The sequence below is a fragment of the Berghia stephanieae genome, chromosome 1 (genome assembly GCF_034508935.2).
Source record: "Berghia stephanieae isolate SIO BIC M18660-M18661 chromosome 1, UCSD_Bste_1.3, whole genome shotgun sequence".
NCBI classification, from domain to species: domain Eukaryota; kingdom Metazoa; phylum Mollusca; class Gastropoda; order Nudibranchia; family Aeolidiidae; genus Berghia; species Berghia stephanieae.
This window is the reverse complement of record NC_088360.1, coordinates 103,170,854-103,190,944: the sequence shown is the minus strand read 5'-3', so window position 1 is coordinate 103,190,944 and position 20,091 is coordinate 103,170,854. Positions and strand designations below refer to the sequence as shown.

The 20,091-nt window shown below is 32.9% G+C and overlaps 1 protein-coding gene across 4 annotated transcripts in view; it reads left to right on the top strand.

Moving 5' to 3' along the window:
• The window catches only part of LOC144962608 (synaptosomal-associated protein 25-like), a 75,077-nt gene extending 55,260 nt beyond the window's left edge, over nucleotides 1-19,817 (top strand). For 2 of the 4 annotated variants that reach the window (XM_078895697.1, XM_078895695.1), the window contains exons 5-8: nucleotides 5,441-5,558; nucleotides 6,347-6,484; nucleotides 8,927-9,071; nucleotides 11,669-12,561. In XM_078895697.1, the coding sequence (XP_078751823.1) occupies nucleotides 5,441-5,558; nucleotides 6,347-6,484; nucleotides 8,927-9,071; nucleotides 11,669-11,737 (470 nt within the window). In that variant the 3' untranslated portion in view covers nucleotides 11,738-12,561. Of the gene's footprint in view, nucleotides 1-5,440; nucleotides 5,559-6,346; nucleotides 6,485-8,926; nucleotides 9,072-11,668; nucleotides 12,562-16,379 lie in introns of those variants that run through there. The other 2 variants (XM_078895694.1, XM_078895696.1) reach the window with 2 other exon arrangements.
• The last annotated feature ends 274 nt before the right edge of the window (nucleotides 19,818-20,091 follow it).

Genomic DNA, 20,091 nt, shown 5'->3' with positions numbered 1-20,091 from the left:
AAATTAATGTTATTATTCTGCATCAAGTCTGAAACATTTTAAATTCATAATTCATTGATGCAATGGCGGAAATCGTACATTTACTTTTGTTGATTGTGTGTTGTTTTGTTGTTTTTTTTAATCTTAAAATTAGGATATATTGATTGTGGCCGATCCGCTTCTGCAGTTCCTCAACTCAAATCATAATTGTGCTCGTTTCGGTATAGGATATGTATTGGATAGGATATATATATAGAGATGTATGTATAATCAATATCCCGACATTCCGTCTGCAAGGAACCATTTAAGTCGTCTTCCAATCCAACTCGTCTCAATTCATGATGATGGACGGGTGTTTTTATTGTCCAAAGCAAGGGAACCGTTAGGATGTTTATTTGTCGTTACATAGCGCGATATTTTCCTAATAATATACGGCTTTTAATCGATATCCGGAAATAATATATCGACCAGAGAGCCGAAAGATCGAGTCCACGCGGACTTTCCTCAAAGTCAATAATTTGCTGATTTAGGTTTTATTAAAAATATTTTATAAAGAATAAATATTAAATTTAACGCCTTTTGCTCACGTCTAAGAAAATACGAGTACAAAATGGTTAAAATGAATACATTATTCCACCCCTTCCATTAGAAAACCATATCATTTCTTAGTAAAGACGTAATCGTTTAATAATGCTTTAAATACAAAAAATAAAAAATTCAAGGCTTACAGAATATTTGCGTACATTTTATTGGTTTAAAATATAGTGTTAAAGACAGTTGATTGGCGATTTAAAATAATAATTTGGTACGCATGATTATAAATCCTACTTTTTTTTCTTCCCTTTTTTTGGGTCAATTTGTCATTCAAGGAGATTGAGAAAAATACAAGTTATGGCGAATCGAATTACTAATACCATACTGTCGGTCACGAAATATCTAAGAATAAGAATCTTACTTGGAAAGGTGGAATAAACGCATTCTTTCATTTCTTTGTATTTATTTAACTCGTTATATTTTATTTTTATCGTGAAATAACACATACCTACTCGCAAGCTCGTGGTGTTATTGGGCACGATAAAAATAACTCGTTTAATACAAAGAAATGAAAGAATCGTAATATAATCTCACTCGCACATGGCTTGAACATATTTACAATTAATAAATAAGCTAACTTGAATTTCATTGTGCCTTAATTGATTTACACCGCTAATACGAAAACAATACCCAAAATTGAAAGAAGAATGCACACAACAACAGAAAATAGCCGGCATATTATGTCTAGACAGTCAGACGATGTTCCAGTGCCAGGTTAATTTAGGAAAAAATGCCAAACAAATTATTGGAAAATTCGGAATGGTCTATGCAAATGCAAAAATTTTAGAGGCATCGCATTTTCTAGTAGTAAATCCCCGTAGAAGTGGATAATAATTTTGGATTTCTTATCCCATTTTCATGGTAGTGTCGAGACGGGACGTTTTAGTTTGTTTAATGACCATTTAAAAAAAAATAGGCATTAAAAGTACCAAATTGGCATCCATCTCTGACGTTTCGTCGGGGATTTCCCCCCTGGGCAAGGCTTTAATCATCCCTACCCATAGATAACCTGAATTATTTGAAAAATGAAGCATTTTTACAAATTATAGTGAAATATCAAAGAAAATTACTTTGAGGGGTGGAATAAAGGAATTCTATCACGGGTTTAGATATAAAAATAACTCATTTAATAATTCCAAACCAATGAAAAAATGCAATATGTACTACAACACCTTAAACTTGTTTGTTCGCACACCACGATATCAATCGATGATCAGACATCACTATTTTTAGAAAATCTGACCTGTATTTCAATAGGAACAAAGAAGAGGCTTCTTCTTCTTCTTCTTCTTCTTCTTCTTCTTCTTCTTCTTCTTCTTCTTCTTCTTCTTCTTCTTCTTCTTCTTCTTCTTCTTCTTCTTCTTCTTCTCCTTCTCTTCTTCTTCTCTTTTCTTCTTCTTCTTCTTCTTCTTCTTCTTCTTCTTCTTCTTCTTCTTCTTCTTCTTTCTTCTTCTTTCTTTCTTCTTCTTTCTTCTTCTTCTTCTTCTTCTTCTTCTTCTTCTTCTTCTTCTTCTTCTTCTTCTTCTTCTTCTTCTTCTTCTTCTTCTTCTTCTTCTTCTTCTTCTTCTTCTTCTTCTTTTCGTAAGGCTTTTAAAAAATTATTATTTAGATTGATGGAAGGAGGGGGCGGGGGAAAGCAAAGTGGTTCCAGATAATGTCCAATTGGATTTTCCATCTACTTTTTCCCAACCTAAAACTAGTATTGTGATATAATATTACTATTACTGATACTGTATTGATCTTTCATCAGGAAATAAGGTCAAGTTGGGTTTGCTTTTTTCGTGTGTGTGTTTTTTGTTTTTTTTTAAATTTCTTTTTTATTGTTTTGATTTTTCTTTTTTCGATTTTTAAAATTGTCTTTTGGGTTTATTTGTGTGTTTATTTATTTTTGTTGATTTTTTTCGGGGGGGGGGGGGGGGGGGGCAGGTTATGTTGTTTTTGTTTTGTTTTTTGTTTATTTTTTGTTTGTTTTATTGGGGGGGGGGGTGATTTTGTTTTTAAATTGTTTTTTTTTTTTTTGGGGGGGGGGGGGGGGTGTTGTCGCTTTGCTTTGTTTTCTGGGAATGTTTTTAGTTCTGTGGTTTGTTTTGTTTTTTGTTTTGTTTTTTTTTTTGGTGGAGGGGGGGGGGGGGGGGTGAGGGGTTGTTTTGATTTTGGTTTAGGTTGTTATTCTTATTTTGTTTTTGTTGTTTTGTGTTTTTGTTTGTTGTTTTTTTTTTAGTTGGTTTTTAATAAGTCTATCTTTTTTTTTTTTTTTTGTTCTTTCATTTTATTTTAAATCGAATTAGCCCATAAACATAAAATATGAAATCGGGGTGTACAGTGTTTATTTAATTCTTTTTTTTTTCATTTTTTACAAAATTCTATTTATTTATTTATTTGGATCTGACAATTCGATATTGCCCTAGGCAGTCCTTTTTTATCGGTCTTGCTTCTTATCCTTACAAGTGGGGAATCAAAGAAACGAATAACAACATACGTGTAATATGGTTCAGTATCCATAGAATATAAGTATCAGTACAAAATAATATAATATTATGATGAGCTAGCAAGGAATACAGAATGTTGTTGTAAAGCACGAGACATTTTACTGTCAAAATGTTGTTGTAAAACTAAAACACGGGGCATTTTTCCCCCTGTCAATAAAGTGGCTTATGTTTCAGTCGCTTCCACCGCCGGTCTTTCATCGCGGTATTCTATAGGGATTCGATAAAGATTCTATAGCATTTTTGTTGTTGGTCTCGTCATTATGCAGCATCTAATAGAAAGGGTCGGTCTGACCTGTTAATCATTGATTTCCTTTTATGGAAAATAATAATCTGATTATGACAGTTCTTGTTTGTGCCCGGTTAGTCTGGCTGCTGGTGGTGATGGTGTTGATGCAAGTTTGGGTTGGGTTGTTTTGTTGAGGGTTTTTTTGTTGTTTTTTTATTTTTCTTTATTTTTTTTTTCTTTTGGGGGGGGGGGGGGGGGTCTTTTTTTTGTATTGTGTATCGTTTCTGTGACTGTGTGTATATGGGAGGGTATGTGGTGGTGGGGGGGGGGGGGGGGGGGGGGGGGGGGGGGTATGTGTAGTGTGCTTTTTTTATGGTGTGATTTTATTGTATGTTTGTTTTTTTGTTTTTTTTTTTTTTTTTTTTTTTTTTATTTTCTTGGGGGGGGGGGGGGGTGTCTTTTTGTTTTTGTGTCTGTGTGTGTGTTGTTTGGAGGGGGAAGGGGTAGAGTGTGTGTGTGTGTGTTGTTTTTGTTTCTTAGTGTATTTGATTAGTTGATATTGTTTTGTTGGTTTTTTTTGTTTTTTTTTTGTTTTTGTTTTTTGTTGTTGTAATTTTGTACTCTATCTCTCTCTCTCTCTCTCTCTCTCTCTCTCTCTCTTCTCTCTCTCTCTCTCTTCTCTCTCTCTCTCTCTCTCTCTCTCTCTTTTCTCTCTCTCTCTCTCTCTCTCTCTCTCTCTCTCTCTCTCTCTCTCTCTCTCTCTCTCTCTCTCTCTCTCTGTGTATGTCTGTGTGTGTGTGTGTATATGTATGTCTGTGCAGTTTAGTATATAAAGTGTCTTTTCTTTATCCCTTGGTTGTTTCAACTGTTCTCTTCAAGTTTCCACTCAATTATTCTTTTACATATTCAAGAGTTTTATAGAGAAACAGTCAATCAACTTGTAAAACAATTATTCAAATTAATGATACATGTTGTTTCAAAGAGCCTCACGTAATTGTTTATTTCATTTTGGTTGTTTGTTTTTTCTGTTTTTCACCAATTTAACGTTTATGGGTCTACTTTTCAATTAACTTCATTCAAATCTCTGTTAGATGTTGATTTTTATACAGTATTTCGTTGAGTATTTATTCAATGTTTTCTCTTCTTTTTTTTTTTCAATTTACTTTTTGTATTATTGTCATTAACATTATTAATATTATTATTATTATTATTTATTTATTTATTTATTTATTTATTTTTATTTTTTAAAAGGTTTTTATCTTACACAAGTACCTGTTCCCCATTGTCTTTTAGAAATCACCAACTAGTGGGGGGAAAATACGTAAATCCATAGGTGAAAAAAAAAGGATATTCTTCTTCGAGAGTCGTTTTAGAGAAAGAAATAATAAAACTTATTTTAGACCATTTCTATTATTACCCTTTACTCCATATTGAAAGAAATAAAATGTTCATTAAAAAAAAAATGCATTGTTGATTGTTGTAAACTGGAATTTAGTCAATTCCATCCATTAGTTGTACAATGACTGACAAATTATACAAGTCTTCCCCTTTGCCCTGATATCATAACGATGCTTTTACGACCCAAACTTCTAGCTCCTCATTCATTTTTTTCTTTTGGTGTTGGTATGTATGTTCATTAGAAATAATTAACAATGTGAAATTGAGTATAAGCTTCAATTTAATATATGAAAACAGATAAAATGGACGTTTCGGGTTTCCCCTTTATCAACAAGCATATGTTCATTAATAAGATATGAGCTTATTTCAGAGCTGGAATCTCGCCTAATTGAATAGTTTTAATTATTATTATTATTTTATTTTTTTTAAGTTTATTTATTCTTAGCTCAGTGAGTCGATTATTCACACTCTGTGTATCTTAGTTTTTATGGCATTACATTTAAAATTAAGATTTTAATTTTAAAATTTGTTTTCCTTAGTGAAATGTATCTAAGTTTATGCATAAAGCATATCATTGTAATAAGTTTGAAAGTCTGGTAAGAGGTTGGTCGAAAAATCTTTAAATCAAATTCTTTAGCAAGCTGATATCTTAATAAAAATTAAGAATGTGATGGTATTTACTACAATCTCATTGCTGCCTTGACTGTTGATGAATCGCATGCTGATTCTTCTATCCCCGTTTTTGTCTATACAGAACAACTGGATCGCATTGAGGAGGGCATGGACCAAATCAACCAGGACATGAGAGATGCTGAGAAAAACTTGGAAGGGCTGGAGAAATGCTGCGGTCTCTGTGTTTTACCATGGAAAAGGTTGGGCGTATATTTTGGTTGTGGGTTTGGTTTTTTAATGTTTTGTTATTTTTGTTTGTTTCTTTGTTGTTTTTTTTTTTTTCTCTTTTTGTTTTTTGTTTTATTGTTTTTTTTATTGTTTGATGTTTTTTTTTTGTTTTTATTTTTGGTTTTGGAGTAAAGGCTCTAAGTTAATAACACGTCCTTACTTTTTGTTTTTTAACTGAAAGCCATTTTAACTCTGAGAGCTTTGTCAAAATATTTTAAAGAATCGCGCAGGAGCTAAGAGCATTCAAAAGTTTTAATGGAGAAACGTTTTACTAAGACGGAAAGAATTCAATGGAATTAGGTATTTTTGTGAGAGATGTCTCTTCTCTCTCTCTCTCTCTCTCTCTCTCTCTCTCTCTCTCTCTCTCTCTCTCTCTCTCTCTCTCTCTCTCTCTCTCTCTCTCTCTCCTCCCCCCCCCCCACGCCCCCTTGAAAATTGCCTCTCCATAATTGATTAAGCCATTGTTGGGAGGTTTTTACCATAATGATTAGTTTGTATCAATCTGATTGTATTCCTCTTGACGGGAGATCTTGTGTCAGTGTAAAACTTCTAGGTCATTTCAGACCAGCTACAATGGTGATATGAATTGAACGTTTCCATTGTGTCTTACATCATAACTCTTTAGACTTTTATGTTATCTTCCATTTCATTGGCACAAACACTATACAATAACCCACTCCCCCCCACCCCCCAAAAAAGTCAACCAAACAAACAAACACATCTTATAGTAAAACCGTGCGTTGATTTTATCCCTTTGCAGATTCAAGAATTTTGAAAAAGGTTCAGATTATGACAAGACATGGAAGGCGTCTGAGGATGGTAAAGTCAATACAAACGGCCCCAGGGTTGTGGTCGACTCGGGCAATGGAGTGGGGCCCAGTGGTGGTTTTATTACAAGGTGAGCACGGAAGTCATTGCTTGGATGGATTCTTCCGTCTTGAAATTAAACGATTTAATCAGTCAGATTGAGGATCACTGCACTACTGTTCTTTGCAAAAAGAAAGAAAATAGAAAAAAAAACTTATCTAAAAATTTGGCCAGAAAACTTGTCCTGCTTGAAATATCGATCAAATAAAATTACCCCAATTTTTGGCAAAAACTCGAAAGACTGACTCGCAAATCCCATCTTTGAGAGTTTTTGCCCAGATAAGGGTCATTTAATGAGACGAGTTTTCTGGCCAAAATATTGAATGTCTTTTTTTTTTTTTTTCAGAGTATGGCGGTGTACATGTGCATATCCAAAAGAAAAGAAAAACAATTTTGTTTCTTTCTTGGTAATCTGTAGTACATCTTTAAAGTTCTTAATTTTGGTATTTTTCATGCTTTACAATAATATATATTGTCCCTTTGCAGAGAAATTTTATGCAGTCCAACTAATCACATAACAAAAAAGTTTGTGTCATAAAACTCGTAGTAAAATAGTAATGGATATATTTCTGGATAGATAAATAGGTAAATAAAAACAAATTCAATCCCCATTCTGTAAACTGATTGGATATCGACATAAACAATGATATATGTGCGAAATATTGTCAAAATTATTCGTGTAAAAAGAAGGAGCCCAGTAATGATTTTTTTTTCTCTTGTCAGTAAGTTAGTTTGGACATGGTTTCATCATTGAGGAAGTTTGCAGGTGGTTTTATGAATCAGTTAAAATGTTGTTGATTTTAAAGCCAGGTCAATGTGAAGACGGTTTTATTAATATAGGTGAGTGCGTAAGTGGTTTTATTTCAATTTCAAGGGGTTGGTTATGTAGGTGGTTCTATCACCAGGGTATTGTGAGGATGATTTTCAGGTGAGTGTGAAGTAGGCCATATTATTTCCAGGTGGCATTGGGTGGAATCTGCCTCATGGGTATTTATAAGCTCCAGGACCAGTTCACACTATTAGTCTTCCATTTAGAAAAAAAATATATTTTTTTTTGCATCTGCCTCGATCTTCATCACTTGTATTTTTCAAATGACAATATATATCAAAGGGGCAGCATGGCTCAGTGGTACGGACTTTGACTTGTATCCAAAAGTTACTGAGTTAATCACCCACCGCTGCACTGTGTGGCCTCAAGCAAGTCACCTCACCCTAGTTCAATTTGCGGCGCTGCACTGCGGTTGACGCCTGGGTAATTCCAGTCTTCCTTCCCTTGGAATAGACCCTAGAGACAAATTTACCCTATGGAATGAATAAAGGGAATTTTATTTTATTTTTTTATTTTTTTATCATTATTTAGAATGCTACCATTTGGTTTTCCCCAAGCCTTGCATGCCTGGGTTGTTTTGCTTGAATTGGAGACAGTCAGGTGCATGTTTTGAGGGGGGATGGGGGGGGGGGGGGGGGTTATCATTTTCCTAATTTAATCATCTCTTCATTTAAATATTAGTATATTGATATATATTCTGTGAACATGTAGACCTTTGTCAGATACTTTGTGCTGTGACTGGGTCGGAGCTGTTTTATGTTTTCTGCTAGGACCAGATCCCTATGTTTTATATCTACTTGGGCGTCGACAAGCATGGATAAACTTTCTATTTAAAATAATTTAACTATCTTTGTATTTCAAGTGCTGTAATGACCAGTTAAATGTCACAAGTGCTGTAAACTTCTTTTCATTAAAAAAAATTCTAAAAAGAAAGAAGAAAACTTAAAAATCAGTCTGCCTTTCTTGCTTTTGTATTGAAGAATTCTATTTACAAACAGGTATCCAATCTCTTCTTTCACCCTCAGTGGAAGGGAACATATCCATACCCCAGTTATTTTTCATTTAGCAATGTAAGGGCGTGCTAAACTTAGCAAGCTACACAGGAGTTATTATCAAAGGCATGCATTTAAGTAATATACTCATTAATTCTCCGCGGGTGGTTGGATGGGAGCATCACCCTTGAATCATATACCTATGATGTTCGCATGGGTGTACGATCCGATAGTGATGTCGTTTCTTCTTCTCTTTACTAGCCTATCCTGCTTCTTTGGTTTGTGATTATATTTTTGACAGGGGATATTTTTTTTTCTGTAAATCTTCTGCCTGTTTGTTCTTGGTTATTTATAATTTAGCTTATGATATCTTTAGGTTATGATTTTGATTTACATGTTTTTATCTGATTGAGAGGATCAAGTAAGAACTAATCACCAAGCAGCAGTCTATAAACAAAAACTGAGCAACATCAGTTTCATGCATTCTCTTGTTTGTAAATCACCAGCTATGTTTGTCCAAGCGAATTTGAGGATGTGTCAAAATGCACCGTGTTTTGATTGGTCAAAAATCTACTGGTCAATTGGAACATTTATTCCATTAAAGTCTTAAAAATCATTTTGTATTCCTATGATTTCCTCTGACAATGGACAGGATAACTAACGATGCAAGAGAGGATGAAATGGAGCAGAACATTTCAGAAGTCAGCGGCATGGTGGGAAACCTACGTAACATGGCTGTGGACATGGGTAACGAGATTGAATCCCAGAACAGGCAGCTTGACCGCATCAACCAGAAGGTGAGATAATAGTGCTTGTCTTCAGCTTTGCTGATAAGGGGAGATTATAATGTTTACATTTTAAATTTAGACATAAATCAAAATTATTTTGTTTCAACATGAAGTTAGCATCAGGCTGTTAGTTGACCTTATCTTCAGCTTTGCCGATAAGGAGAGATAATAATGTTTACATTTTAAACTTAGATTTAAATCAAAATTATTTTGTTTCAATATGAAGTCAGTGTCAGGCTGCTAGTGGACCTTAACTCAATAATTTTCAACATGATTGAAAATCAAACAAATTTTATTGATTTCTCATTCATGTTACACGAGAGAGTTAAAGATATAGGGCAAACATGACTAGGCTAGCTTCAGAGATAAAATACATAACAGGTATAGTTTCTGGTTCTTTACATATTGATCTTTGTTAAAATGCTTATTCATTATACAATACTTAGCTTCTGACGATGCAATTTCTTTCGACTGTCAGTGTGGTGAAATTTTAACAGTATACAGTGTTAATGGACTCAAGTTTGTAAATAGTTATCTAAGATAGTGGAGATTATTTTTTGATGAAAGATTTAAGTAAACTTCTGATCAATTTAAAAAAAATAATAATCCTTTTAATCCCCTGATTTACCGTTAACGATTTGTATTGATCAATACTTAAATATGTATCTTTTTTCAAAGTGGAACAGTCAACAATTGAGACATCTAATCAGTCTTCTTTAATATGCATCATGATGCCCCTCTGCTAATCTTAACCACTGTCTGTCACTTGAGTGTTTTTGTTGTCCTATATTACCCCTGTACTCTAGTCAAAGTGATACTAAGCTGCTAGAAGCTGTGGACTGTAAAAAGTAATAAACAAAAATGAATAAAACAGCTTCAGCTTCAACAAAGAACAAAATACCAAAACATGGAACATTTCAGGCTCAAAACCCTTCTTCAGCCAATAACAAAAATAATAAAAACAAACACATCCTGTGGATATGCCAAATATTTCTTTTGTCATCTATCTGGTTTTTAAGTGATGTTTTTATTTTTTTTAATTGTTTTGTTATTCGCTGAATAAGATTTTGAGCCCAAAATGTTCTGTGTTTGGTCTTTTGTTGTTTTATGAAGCTGTTATAATTCATTTTGTTTATATTTTTTTTCATCCTTTACTCTGCAGTCTTCATCATTATCCTGTTACCCACAAGCAACCTCTCTCTATCTAATCTATTTATTTGTCATAACTCTGCCGCAACAAATCATACAGCATGCTGGCTTCAGACTATAATTTCCTGTCATTGCTAACGACAAAAGCTATGGCTTTACCCACTTTTTTGTCACTGTGTCTGTATCTAAAATGTAAAACATGATTCATTGTTATCAGTAAATCACATGTTGTCTCTTAGGCTGTTAATCATTTCTTTCATAAATATGAAGCCTGTATATTTTTATTTAGGATTTGTGATAGGACTCTTGCCTTTGGACTGCTAGGTCCTGGGTTGGAGTCACGCTTTGAGCAATGCAAAGTTGAGTCCTTGGAAACGGCTCTTTACTCACTTTCTGTTACCTTACTCAGGTGTGGAATGAGTACCTGGCAGTTGAAAGCATTGTCTTCATCAAAAAAGAATTGTAATATCACCTTCAAGCATCATGTCTCATTTTATATTTTAAAAGTTGCTTCCCTTGTAAAGTGCTTTGAGCATATTTAGTGGATACTGACTGCACTATAAAGGATCAAGTTTTCTGTTATTGTGATTTTCTGAAGTATTTGTCAAAACAAAAACAAAATCCAACAAGTTTTGACAATTATGTTCGGCATTAAGATTGACTAAAAAATATTAATCCATAAGAAACAAGTTTAGTTTGCTTTTTTTGATAGGTATATGGCAATATGTCTTTGCCGACAAGCTCATCCACATGAGCAGATTTTGTTGTATTTGAATTTTTCCGCCAAAAAAAGTGAATGATCTTTTTTAATTTTTTAAATCGCTCTTTTTTTTTCACATGTCTTTATAAACAGCCTTCCAACTTAGAAAAATAAGAGTAGAGATCAAAAGACTAAGTTGTAATGAATTTCTCGTTGACAATTTATAGAGATGTCATGAAAACTTTTCCAACGACAAATCAACATTTCATGAAGCCATTTGAAGAGTCTAGTTTGTAGATAAAGGAATCTAGATAATTTGCCTTGAAATTGATCTCGCTTAGCTCCTATTTGCTGCCTCCTGTGTTTCATCTCAGAAATTGGATCAAAATTAATACAACATGAATGAAGAACAGGTCAGCAATAAGTGTATTTCCTTCAACAGTTTACCTTAAAGGAATTCATCATGTGAACATTAGATAATAGATAAAAAATTAAATGTCCCTCTCAAAATCGAACAAGAAATTGACACAACTTTTTTTTTTTTTTATCAATTTGAAAAAGACAGGAATCTTCTAGCTTTAAGAAATTGTCACATACACAATTTGACTGTAGCCAAACTCAAAAGTTTTGATAAGTGTGTTTTAGTCTCAAGAACATTTTAATGTTCTCACCGACTGTCCAGTCCTTGTTCCTCGGTTGTAAGTGATGATTGAACAGTTTCATCTACTTTCTATTTGACCGCTTCCTCCTTTTTCAGGGCACATCTAATGAGAGCCGTATCACTGCTGCCAACCAGAGGGCTACCAAACTACTCAAAGAAGCCTAAACCGTTTCCATGCCCCTTCTTTTTACCATTGCCTGCTTACATGTTCTATGTTTTTTATCATCATATAAGGGGGAAAAAATCTCTTATCCTCTTGTTTTTCTTTCTTTTTTTTTCAATTAACGACTATATCCGTATTGTTTTTAAAAATAGTTTTACAATGATTATTTTTGTTATTCTAAACTTCACCTCTAAGTATTACCAAGAACAGGATTTTTAAATTATTTTTTTTTCTTCATTGAATCATTAGGTCGTTCTATCTTTTCATTTTATGCAGTGTCAAATCTCGCATTTTGGTTTTTATATTGTCCTGGTTTGTTTTTTTAAAAAGTTCATATGAAATTCATGGCTTGATATGATATTCCTTTGTGTTGCGTGGAATACCAACTATAGGTAATCAGAGGCAAAGCTAAACATTATTGAACTACATATTATATTACTGTGTATTTAATACATCTTTGCAAGTTTTATTGTTTTTACGCCTACTTACTTACATACTGAAACATTGTAGAAGATAGACTCTTTATTTTTTTTTTCATAAATGTCTTCTTATATAAACATCGTAACAAAGACCATTCACAATTCTTATGTGGTGTTCATATCCTGCTGGCTTTTTTTGTGTCACTTGTTTTGTATTACGATCTGTTGTTAATTGTATTTGCAACATCTTATCAAACAATTCTCTATTTCCTGCTGATTGTAATTGAGATTTAAATTTATTACTTTTTTCTATTTTTCTTCGGTTTGTCTTGAAATTCCAATGATAATGAGATAGTAATGAATGATATTTTGATGTCATAAGACAAGGGTGTTTGAAATCAAGTTCACCAGCACTGTCGTGTGGATTTATCGTTGTTGATGATTTTCTTTTTCAAAATTTGTTCCGTTTGCTGTAGGTGTTTGGTCTTTTTTTTCATTCAACTATCGCATATTTCATTCAGTTTGTCAGTTCTCACCCATCATCACATTGCACCTGTAGTCGATGTAGATGATAACAATTATCCCTGTTGTTTTGAGTTTATTTGTTGGGGTTTTTTTTTTTCCTTATTTGTTTTGTTTTGTACATAGAGAGGAAGTAGTGAAAGTAGATATCAACCCTATCAATTATTATCATCAGCATGAATATCATCATCGTCATTTTCAATAACATTATCATTAACATTATTATCATATTCATCTTATCATCATCATCATTACCATCATTGTCGTCACCATCGCTTTCATCATACCTTTTCATTGTCATTTATCTTTTTTTCAAGATTATCACTTGTCTAAATCTAATTCAATTACAAATATTAATTATTGTTATTATTGAATTTTTGATCGCTTTTATATCCTGGATTGCGTGTCGACTCATTATGTCTTCATATTCCCCATAACGACCAGATTGATCTAACAGCTAATTTACTAAGTCATAGATTCGTCTCTTCTTTAAAATTAACAATCTATATCTATATATATTTATATATATGTTGCATGAATTAATCCAAAGAGATATGCGCTACTTAATTTATTTTTTATGTGACCAGTCGCATCAATTTGGTATTACGTTGGAATCGACTAGATGTAGAAAATTACATCTAAAGTCAAAATGAATTTTTTAAAATATGGGATTCAAAGTTTTGAGAGTCTAAGAAACAAATCAAATCTCTGTACCTCCATGGAAGAAATTTATTTGAAATCCAATCTTATAAAGTGAGCTTAAAATTCAGTTTTAACCATACTGTCTATCCCGACGTAATACTGTTTTTGGAGAATAGGTCACAAGTAATTTTATTCCTGAACTACCATTTTCTTTTATGCGTTTCAGGCTGGCTGTGATTCTGTTGATTTGGCTTCTTTTTTTTTTTCTTTTTTTTTTTAAAATCATAATTTGCATTTTTTGTTGTTGTTGTTGTTTCCCTCTGTTATTCTTGTAGATCAGGTCGTTTGATGTTGTGCATATGATGGAAATGGGTCCCTCACTCTGTGTCATCACTGATGTGTCTTTCATTATCTTTCGCAGAGCTGCCAACCATTACAAAAAATATATTTATTTCTAGCAATGTTAACAAAAACTCAATTGACAATTATATATATATGCTCCTTAGTAATAATGATATATTTGATAATATCCTGGAGGAAAAATTCTCACAATTTAGAAAAAAAAATGATCAGCATTATGTATTTTGGTCTATTTACTATTATTTTGAGTAATGTATTGGCACTTCTGCTTATGCAGGAATTTTGTTTGATTTCTCTTCATTGCATGAAAAAAAAATCTTATTTTTTCAATGGATCTCACATTTTAAGCCCATTTTCTATTATAACATTATTATTTTTTAAATTCAGATTTCGTTCATTTATTTATATTGTTTTAATTTTGTAAACAGATACTTTTTTAAAATAATAGAACATGGGCCAAAATATCTGCTGTTTTATAAAGTCAATAATCATCTTTTGACCATAGATGTGTAAATTGATATGTTTTATTTCATCCAAAGGCATCAGAATTTTTAAAAACCAGCAAATTGAAGAGACTTAAATTTTATTCAAAGTCACCGAACACCCAATATAGAAATTGCTACCGTATTATTTATTATTCCCAATAAACATGCATTGCCCACGATAAGGCGGGAGAGGAGTATGAGGTAATCTCGATGCACAATGTCGATTGAGGGAGAACCTACTCCGACCACTGACCACCACAAATATCAATAATCAGAAGGGATTCCATCTCCTCTGATTTCCAAGTTGTCTTCATTTTTTTTTTTTTTACTGTTAAGGGCATTAAGTCTTGTTGTCAGTTGTCTTCATCACATCCCTCCCAGTCTTCTATTACATTTTATCAAGGTCACAAGGTGGAATTTTAATCCAAATTTAACTTGAATGTTATTACCTGATTATCATTTTTTTCCCCAATGGCAGGAAAGCCTGAATATAAACAGTTAAGTTGGTTAACTCACTCAGCTCTAACACCGACATTCCTCGTATTACTTTTACTCCATCATTATTTCCTCTTTTTTTATCTGAGTAACAAATTATATGCATATTACCAATGCTACTGGCTTTCATTTCTACATGATTTGTAGTCGAGTCAGACCATTACAGTCCAATTTAACAGAGTATTTAGGTTAATTTCTTATGAGAGTGAACAGCACGTAGGTAGAGGGTTTGGGTTGAGTGAGTTAAATCTTGCTTCATGAAACTGAGAGTATTGGGACTTTGTAAATTTTTGTTTTGAAATGAAGAAACAAACAAGTGAAATGAAATGACATGCTTCTCAAGGGTAGTTGCAGGTTTATCAGGAATAATACAAATACAACAAATCCACCCACCAGTAACCACCAAGACTAGCGATAGAAGTAACCTTGGTGTCTGTTTTATAAGTGTAATGCCTTTGGACTAACTAGCATTTGAAGAATTATATGATCACAATTGTATGACACTGAAATGGACTTTCCCCTCACCATAAAACTGATCGATTTTCTATTATTTGTTTTAAAGACATTTTGAGCCTGATCTCAGATTATCTCATGCAAAATCCCCCGGCTCATCTGTGAAAGGATTATTGTTAAAAAGTTATCCTTTGACTAACGAAGTGTCATCCAATTGCCACATCATCCTGTTCATTTTTTATAATGTTCTTGCCATTCATTTTCTAACCTTAAACATTTTTCGTTGTTGTCCTCAGTATCATTTCCCTCATGATTTTTCAGTTGTCCTCTTCTCTCCTCTTTTTTTCCATTTTTATTTTTCCTTGAAAGATAACATTATGAACACAAGGTTGACAATAATATGTATTACATATATATAACATTATAATCTATACAATGAAAGGGAGGAAAAATATCATGATAGATGTCTTTATCGTTAAATTAGAACTCACTTCGCTTAATATTTGAATTTAATGGATCATGCAACATCTAAGAGTCTTTGTTTTTATGCAGGTTGTATCTAATGAGTTTTTAAATCTTAATTTGTAAAGCAATATTTTTTTCTGGGAACCTTAAAGCATTTTTTTCAAATATTATCTAATTATGCATTAACCGTCTGAGCTTCTTTATTTGTCTGTTGGTTTTATTGTGGAGGGGGGGGGGAGGGGTAGGTTGGGAATCGTAAATTTCTATTTATTTTAATGTTTCATGTTTGGTTGTGTTTTTGGGGGTTTTTTGGTCGTGAATTTAGATAGAAATTTCAATATCACTTGTAGCAAGGTTTCAAGATAATGTTTGCATAAATCACACCTCTTCCACTCATTGGATATATATTCATTATAAAGTTCAGATTGACATTGAAAATCAATGTTTGATATTCATTGATATTTTTTATTTTTTTTACAAATTTTACGCCAGTTGGAATTTATGAAAGTATGCGTGACATTATCTCTGAGATTTAACTACAATATTAAATTATGTTTGATTGTTTTTGTAATTTTGTTCATTGGTGATATTTTGCTCTCATCAGTTGTTTTTTTTCTTTTCTTTTCAATTTTTTTTTCTCCCCCTTCACCTCCCCAAACTCTTGGTGTTGAATGGCTCACCCTTTTCAACTCTTGATTGGTTGTGTTGGTATTTCCTTGGTGTCTGACATTCTTTGATGGGACTCGCACATTCTCAACCCAATCTTACAAAAAAAACAAAACAAAAAAACAACAACCTGACAGGGAGGTTCGTTGAACGTTAGAGTGGACGATGCAAACAAACGAGCCAATAAAATTCTTCGGAATCAATAGATGATTCTGCAACCAGCTCCCTCATGGTGGGAAAAAAAAAGGTCTTTCTGGAGATGTCAGTAGGAGAGAGGTAACTAAACAAATGGAGGAAAAGGGACAACTGTTTGTATATGATGTATTTGCAGATAAACATGCACTCCAATGGCACTCTGTGATCTACAGTATTGTAAAATGATGGGATAACACACGGATGAAATAAGTCATTTAGTTAGTTCAATATCTCCTATACAAGAGTCAGACTGGCCTCTTTGACATTAATAATTAGCCTGAAGAGTTGTGATAGCTTATAGGAGGAAGAAGAAATATCTAGATGATGATTGTATTTGAATTTTTAAAGGGTCAAAAATTGAAATGACAGCATTGCAAATGTTCACGGCTTAGATAGGCCTTATAGGTGCCGTACTAATGTACAATGCAACTCATACATACGGCTTAGATAAAATAAAACTGATGTGTTATTCCGGATCAGTTCTTAACATTAAGTGATTTTGTTCGATTCTTGTAAAAGGGAAGGTAATAGATGTTTATTTGTAAACCAAGCTTTGGATCTTTTAGTTTACTAGTCGAGAAAGGGAGAGTTACTCATGATAATTTTGAGTTTTCAGAATATTTGATCAACTCTTTGTTTTTGCTCTATTCGTGTGCTATTCCATCAAAAATTATTACCACAATATTACATTTTTAATATGTTAAAAGCCAGAAAAAATTATTGATATTTTCACAATTTATTTAAGTTGTGAATATTTCTTTCCGACAATTTTTTTGTTTTTTTTTGTCGTACAATTACAATTCTTGTGAATATAGAGATGGATATAATAATGTAATATATTTTTATGGCTTATCGTGTTCGATGAACGAATTTGGAGATGGCACTGATGGATGCTGTCATAGAGGCTATGGCCTCACTTGATGTTTACCATGGGCTAGATTGATGGACAATACTCAGAAGGGGGGAGAGTTATGTATGTTGCAAAATAATGCCATGCCACGATACAATGAGAGAAACAGCTGTTTTCGAACTTACATTTCGTTTTGGGAGTAAAGCAATTATAGGGAATTTTTAGTATGAGATAATATTGAAAGGCATCAAACAAAACCCAACATTTTTACAAACAACAAATGTTTTGAGCAAATTGCGATGTCTTGAATGTTGGCTTAAGAGTGAATGATTTATTTTGTATTTTTTACATCGTTAAAATTTGGGACTCTGTGCACATATTTGCTGGTCTGGTAATCCACATTATGTGCTTGATTTATCCTTTTTTTTTTCTTTTTTTTTTTTTTTTGCATTTGAGAGTATTTTCAGAACAACATTGTGGGTTATCAGACCTGCAAATCAGTACACGTCAATTTGGGATCTTTCAATGTTATCTTGTATTACGTGTAACTAACTTTTGACTGGAGTTTGCCTTTCAATCCAGGTCATGGAGATATATTATGGCGTGATGAAGGTTTTCATAGTGTGATAAAAATGAATTATGCCATGATTAGTCTTGACAAAAAGGAGTATCAATTTTCACGTTTTTATGATTATTGGTTGTTTTTGTGAATTTTTGTTTTTTAATCTTTTTTTTTCTGTTGTTGTTTGTCTTTTGTTGTTTTGGTATTTTTAGAATTAATTTATTTATTTATTTATTTATTTTAATACAAAGAATTGCAAATGTATATTTTTTTTCCCTTAAAAGAGAGATTGATTTATTTTCTACACAAAGTATATATTGAGGAGTTCCTAGAAGATTTGTCTTGTGTGCAAACAGAAAAAGGCAAAATAACTTAATAATTTTTAGTTTAAAAACAAACCTTGAGTTCATTCGAATTGATTTTTTCATTAGAGTCAACGCACTTTATCTTCTTTTTATAATGCAAATTGATATGTAATACAGAGTTATTTTTGTGTTGTTTAACTCTCGAGTTCAACATGGTTGAAAATAGAGCAAATTTGTTTACTCATTCAAATGAACAAAAGAGTGTTAATCTGAATTAGGAATTGATGCTATATATTTTCTGACACAGGTTTTGGCTCCAAGAAAATAGACTTAGTATTACATTAACTTTTATATTTAAGAGTCTAATGAACCAAAATTTGTTGTCTATTTGTTGGTAATGGAAATATTCTCAACCAACACAAACTATTGTCCATTACAACAATTGTAGTGATTGCAGATTGTCATTCAGTGTCAGATTCATATAGGTATTTTCGAGTTGTTTATACCATTCGAAATTTTTAAAAATTATGAAGTTGTTCTTTGGAGCTTTAAGATCTACCGAACAGTAATCCATGCAAGTTTCTGTACTGTTAAATGGATGGTAACCATTACTTGCTACTCTTTTGGTTGGATTGGGGGTCCCAGTAGCTCAGTTGATAGAGCACTCGCTTCACACACAAAACAACCGAGATCGATCCCAGGTGCAGTTGAGATTTTTTTCTGACCCCCCTGTTCACCCAGCAGTGAATGGGTAGCTGAGTCTGTTTGATTTGGCAAAAGTACTTTGCGATAGACTAGCATCCTATCCAAAGGATAGCAAGCAATTGCTGTTGTCCGTTTCACGCTATAGAAACTGGGATAAACTCCGGCTCTATGGGCCTAATGGCTCTGAAGGACTACTTTTGGTTGGACGATAGTCTTTCCTAAATACTTTCCACCAGATCCAACTAAGGGTTCAAAAAAATAATAACTTTGACGATGTTGGCACTTGTACAGTGGAACCTTCGTATAGCAGATCCGGATATAAGAGGCATTTAGTTACAACAGTGGTCTTTAAAATCCCCATTTTTTTTTTTTTTCTCTCGCTTTGCCTTTACTAAAATTTAAGAGCTATAGCAGGACTTTTAAGAGCCTAACTGTTTGTGATTGGGGTGCAAAACACAATCAATTTCTCCAAATACAATGTATTAGTATTAGCCTATATTACGCTAGGGCAAATGAGAGCTAGACTAGGCCATGAATGCTCTGTGTGTGTGTGTGAATGTGTGTATGTGTATAGGCTACTTACTACTCTATGCTACATCATTTTAAATGGTGATTTAGGCCGGTGGTTTATTTCCCTTGAAATTCGGTTATAACAGGGATTTTAGACTTGTCTCACCATCACTGTTATACTGAGGTTCCACTGTAATTGGGAAATGAATGCTCTTCCATATGAGCGATTGGGACCTTCCAAAACTTGTGAAGTTTACACTTTTTAACAGATTTGTCAAATGGTTTTAAGAACAAGTGGGCTATCCTGCATTGTAAAAAGGCTGGAATTAAGTTATTTGGATGCTTTTTAAAATTTTTTAATACATTAGACTTCGACCTTTTATTTTAAGGTCAAAGTGATACAAAGCTGCTAGAAGCTGTATGGACTGTAAAAAGTAATAAACAAAAATGAATATAACGAGCTTCAAAAAATAATAAAATACCAAACATGGAACATTTCAGACTCTAAGCCCTTCTTCAGCCAATAACAAAACATGATGAAAATATAAATACATGACTAGAAAACCAGATCGACTGCAGAGGAATATTTCTCTGCCGTTTTTTGTGTAATGTATTTATGTTTTCATGGTTATTTGTTGTTGGCTGAAGAAGGGTTTTGAGAGCGAAACATTCCATGTTTGGTATTTTGTTCTCTTTTTTTCTTTTTTTAAACTGTTATATTC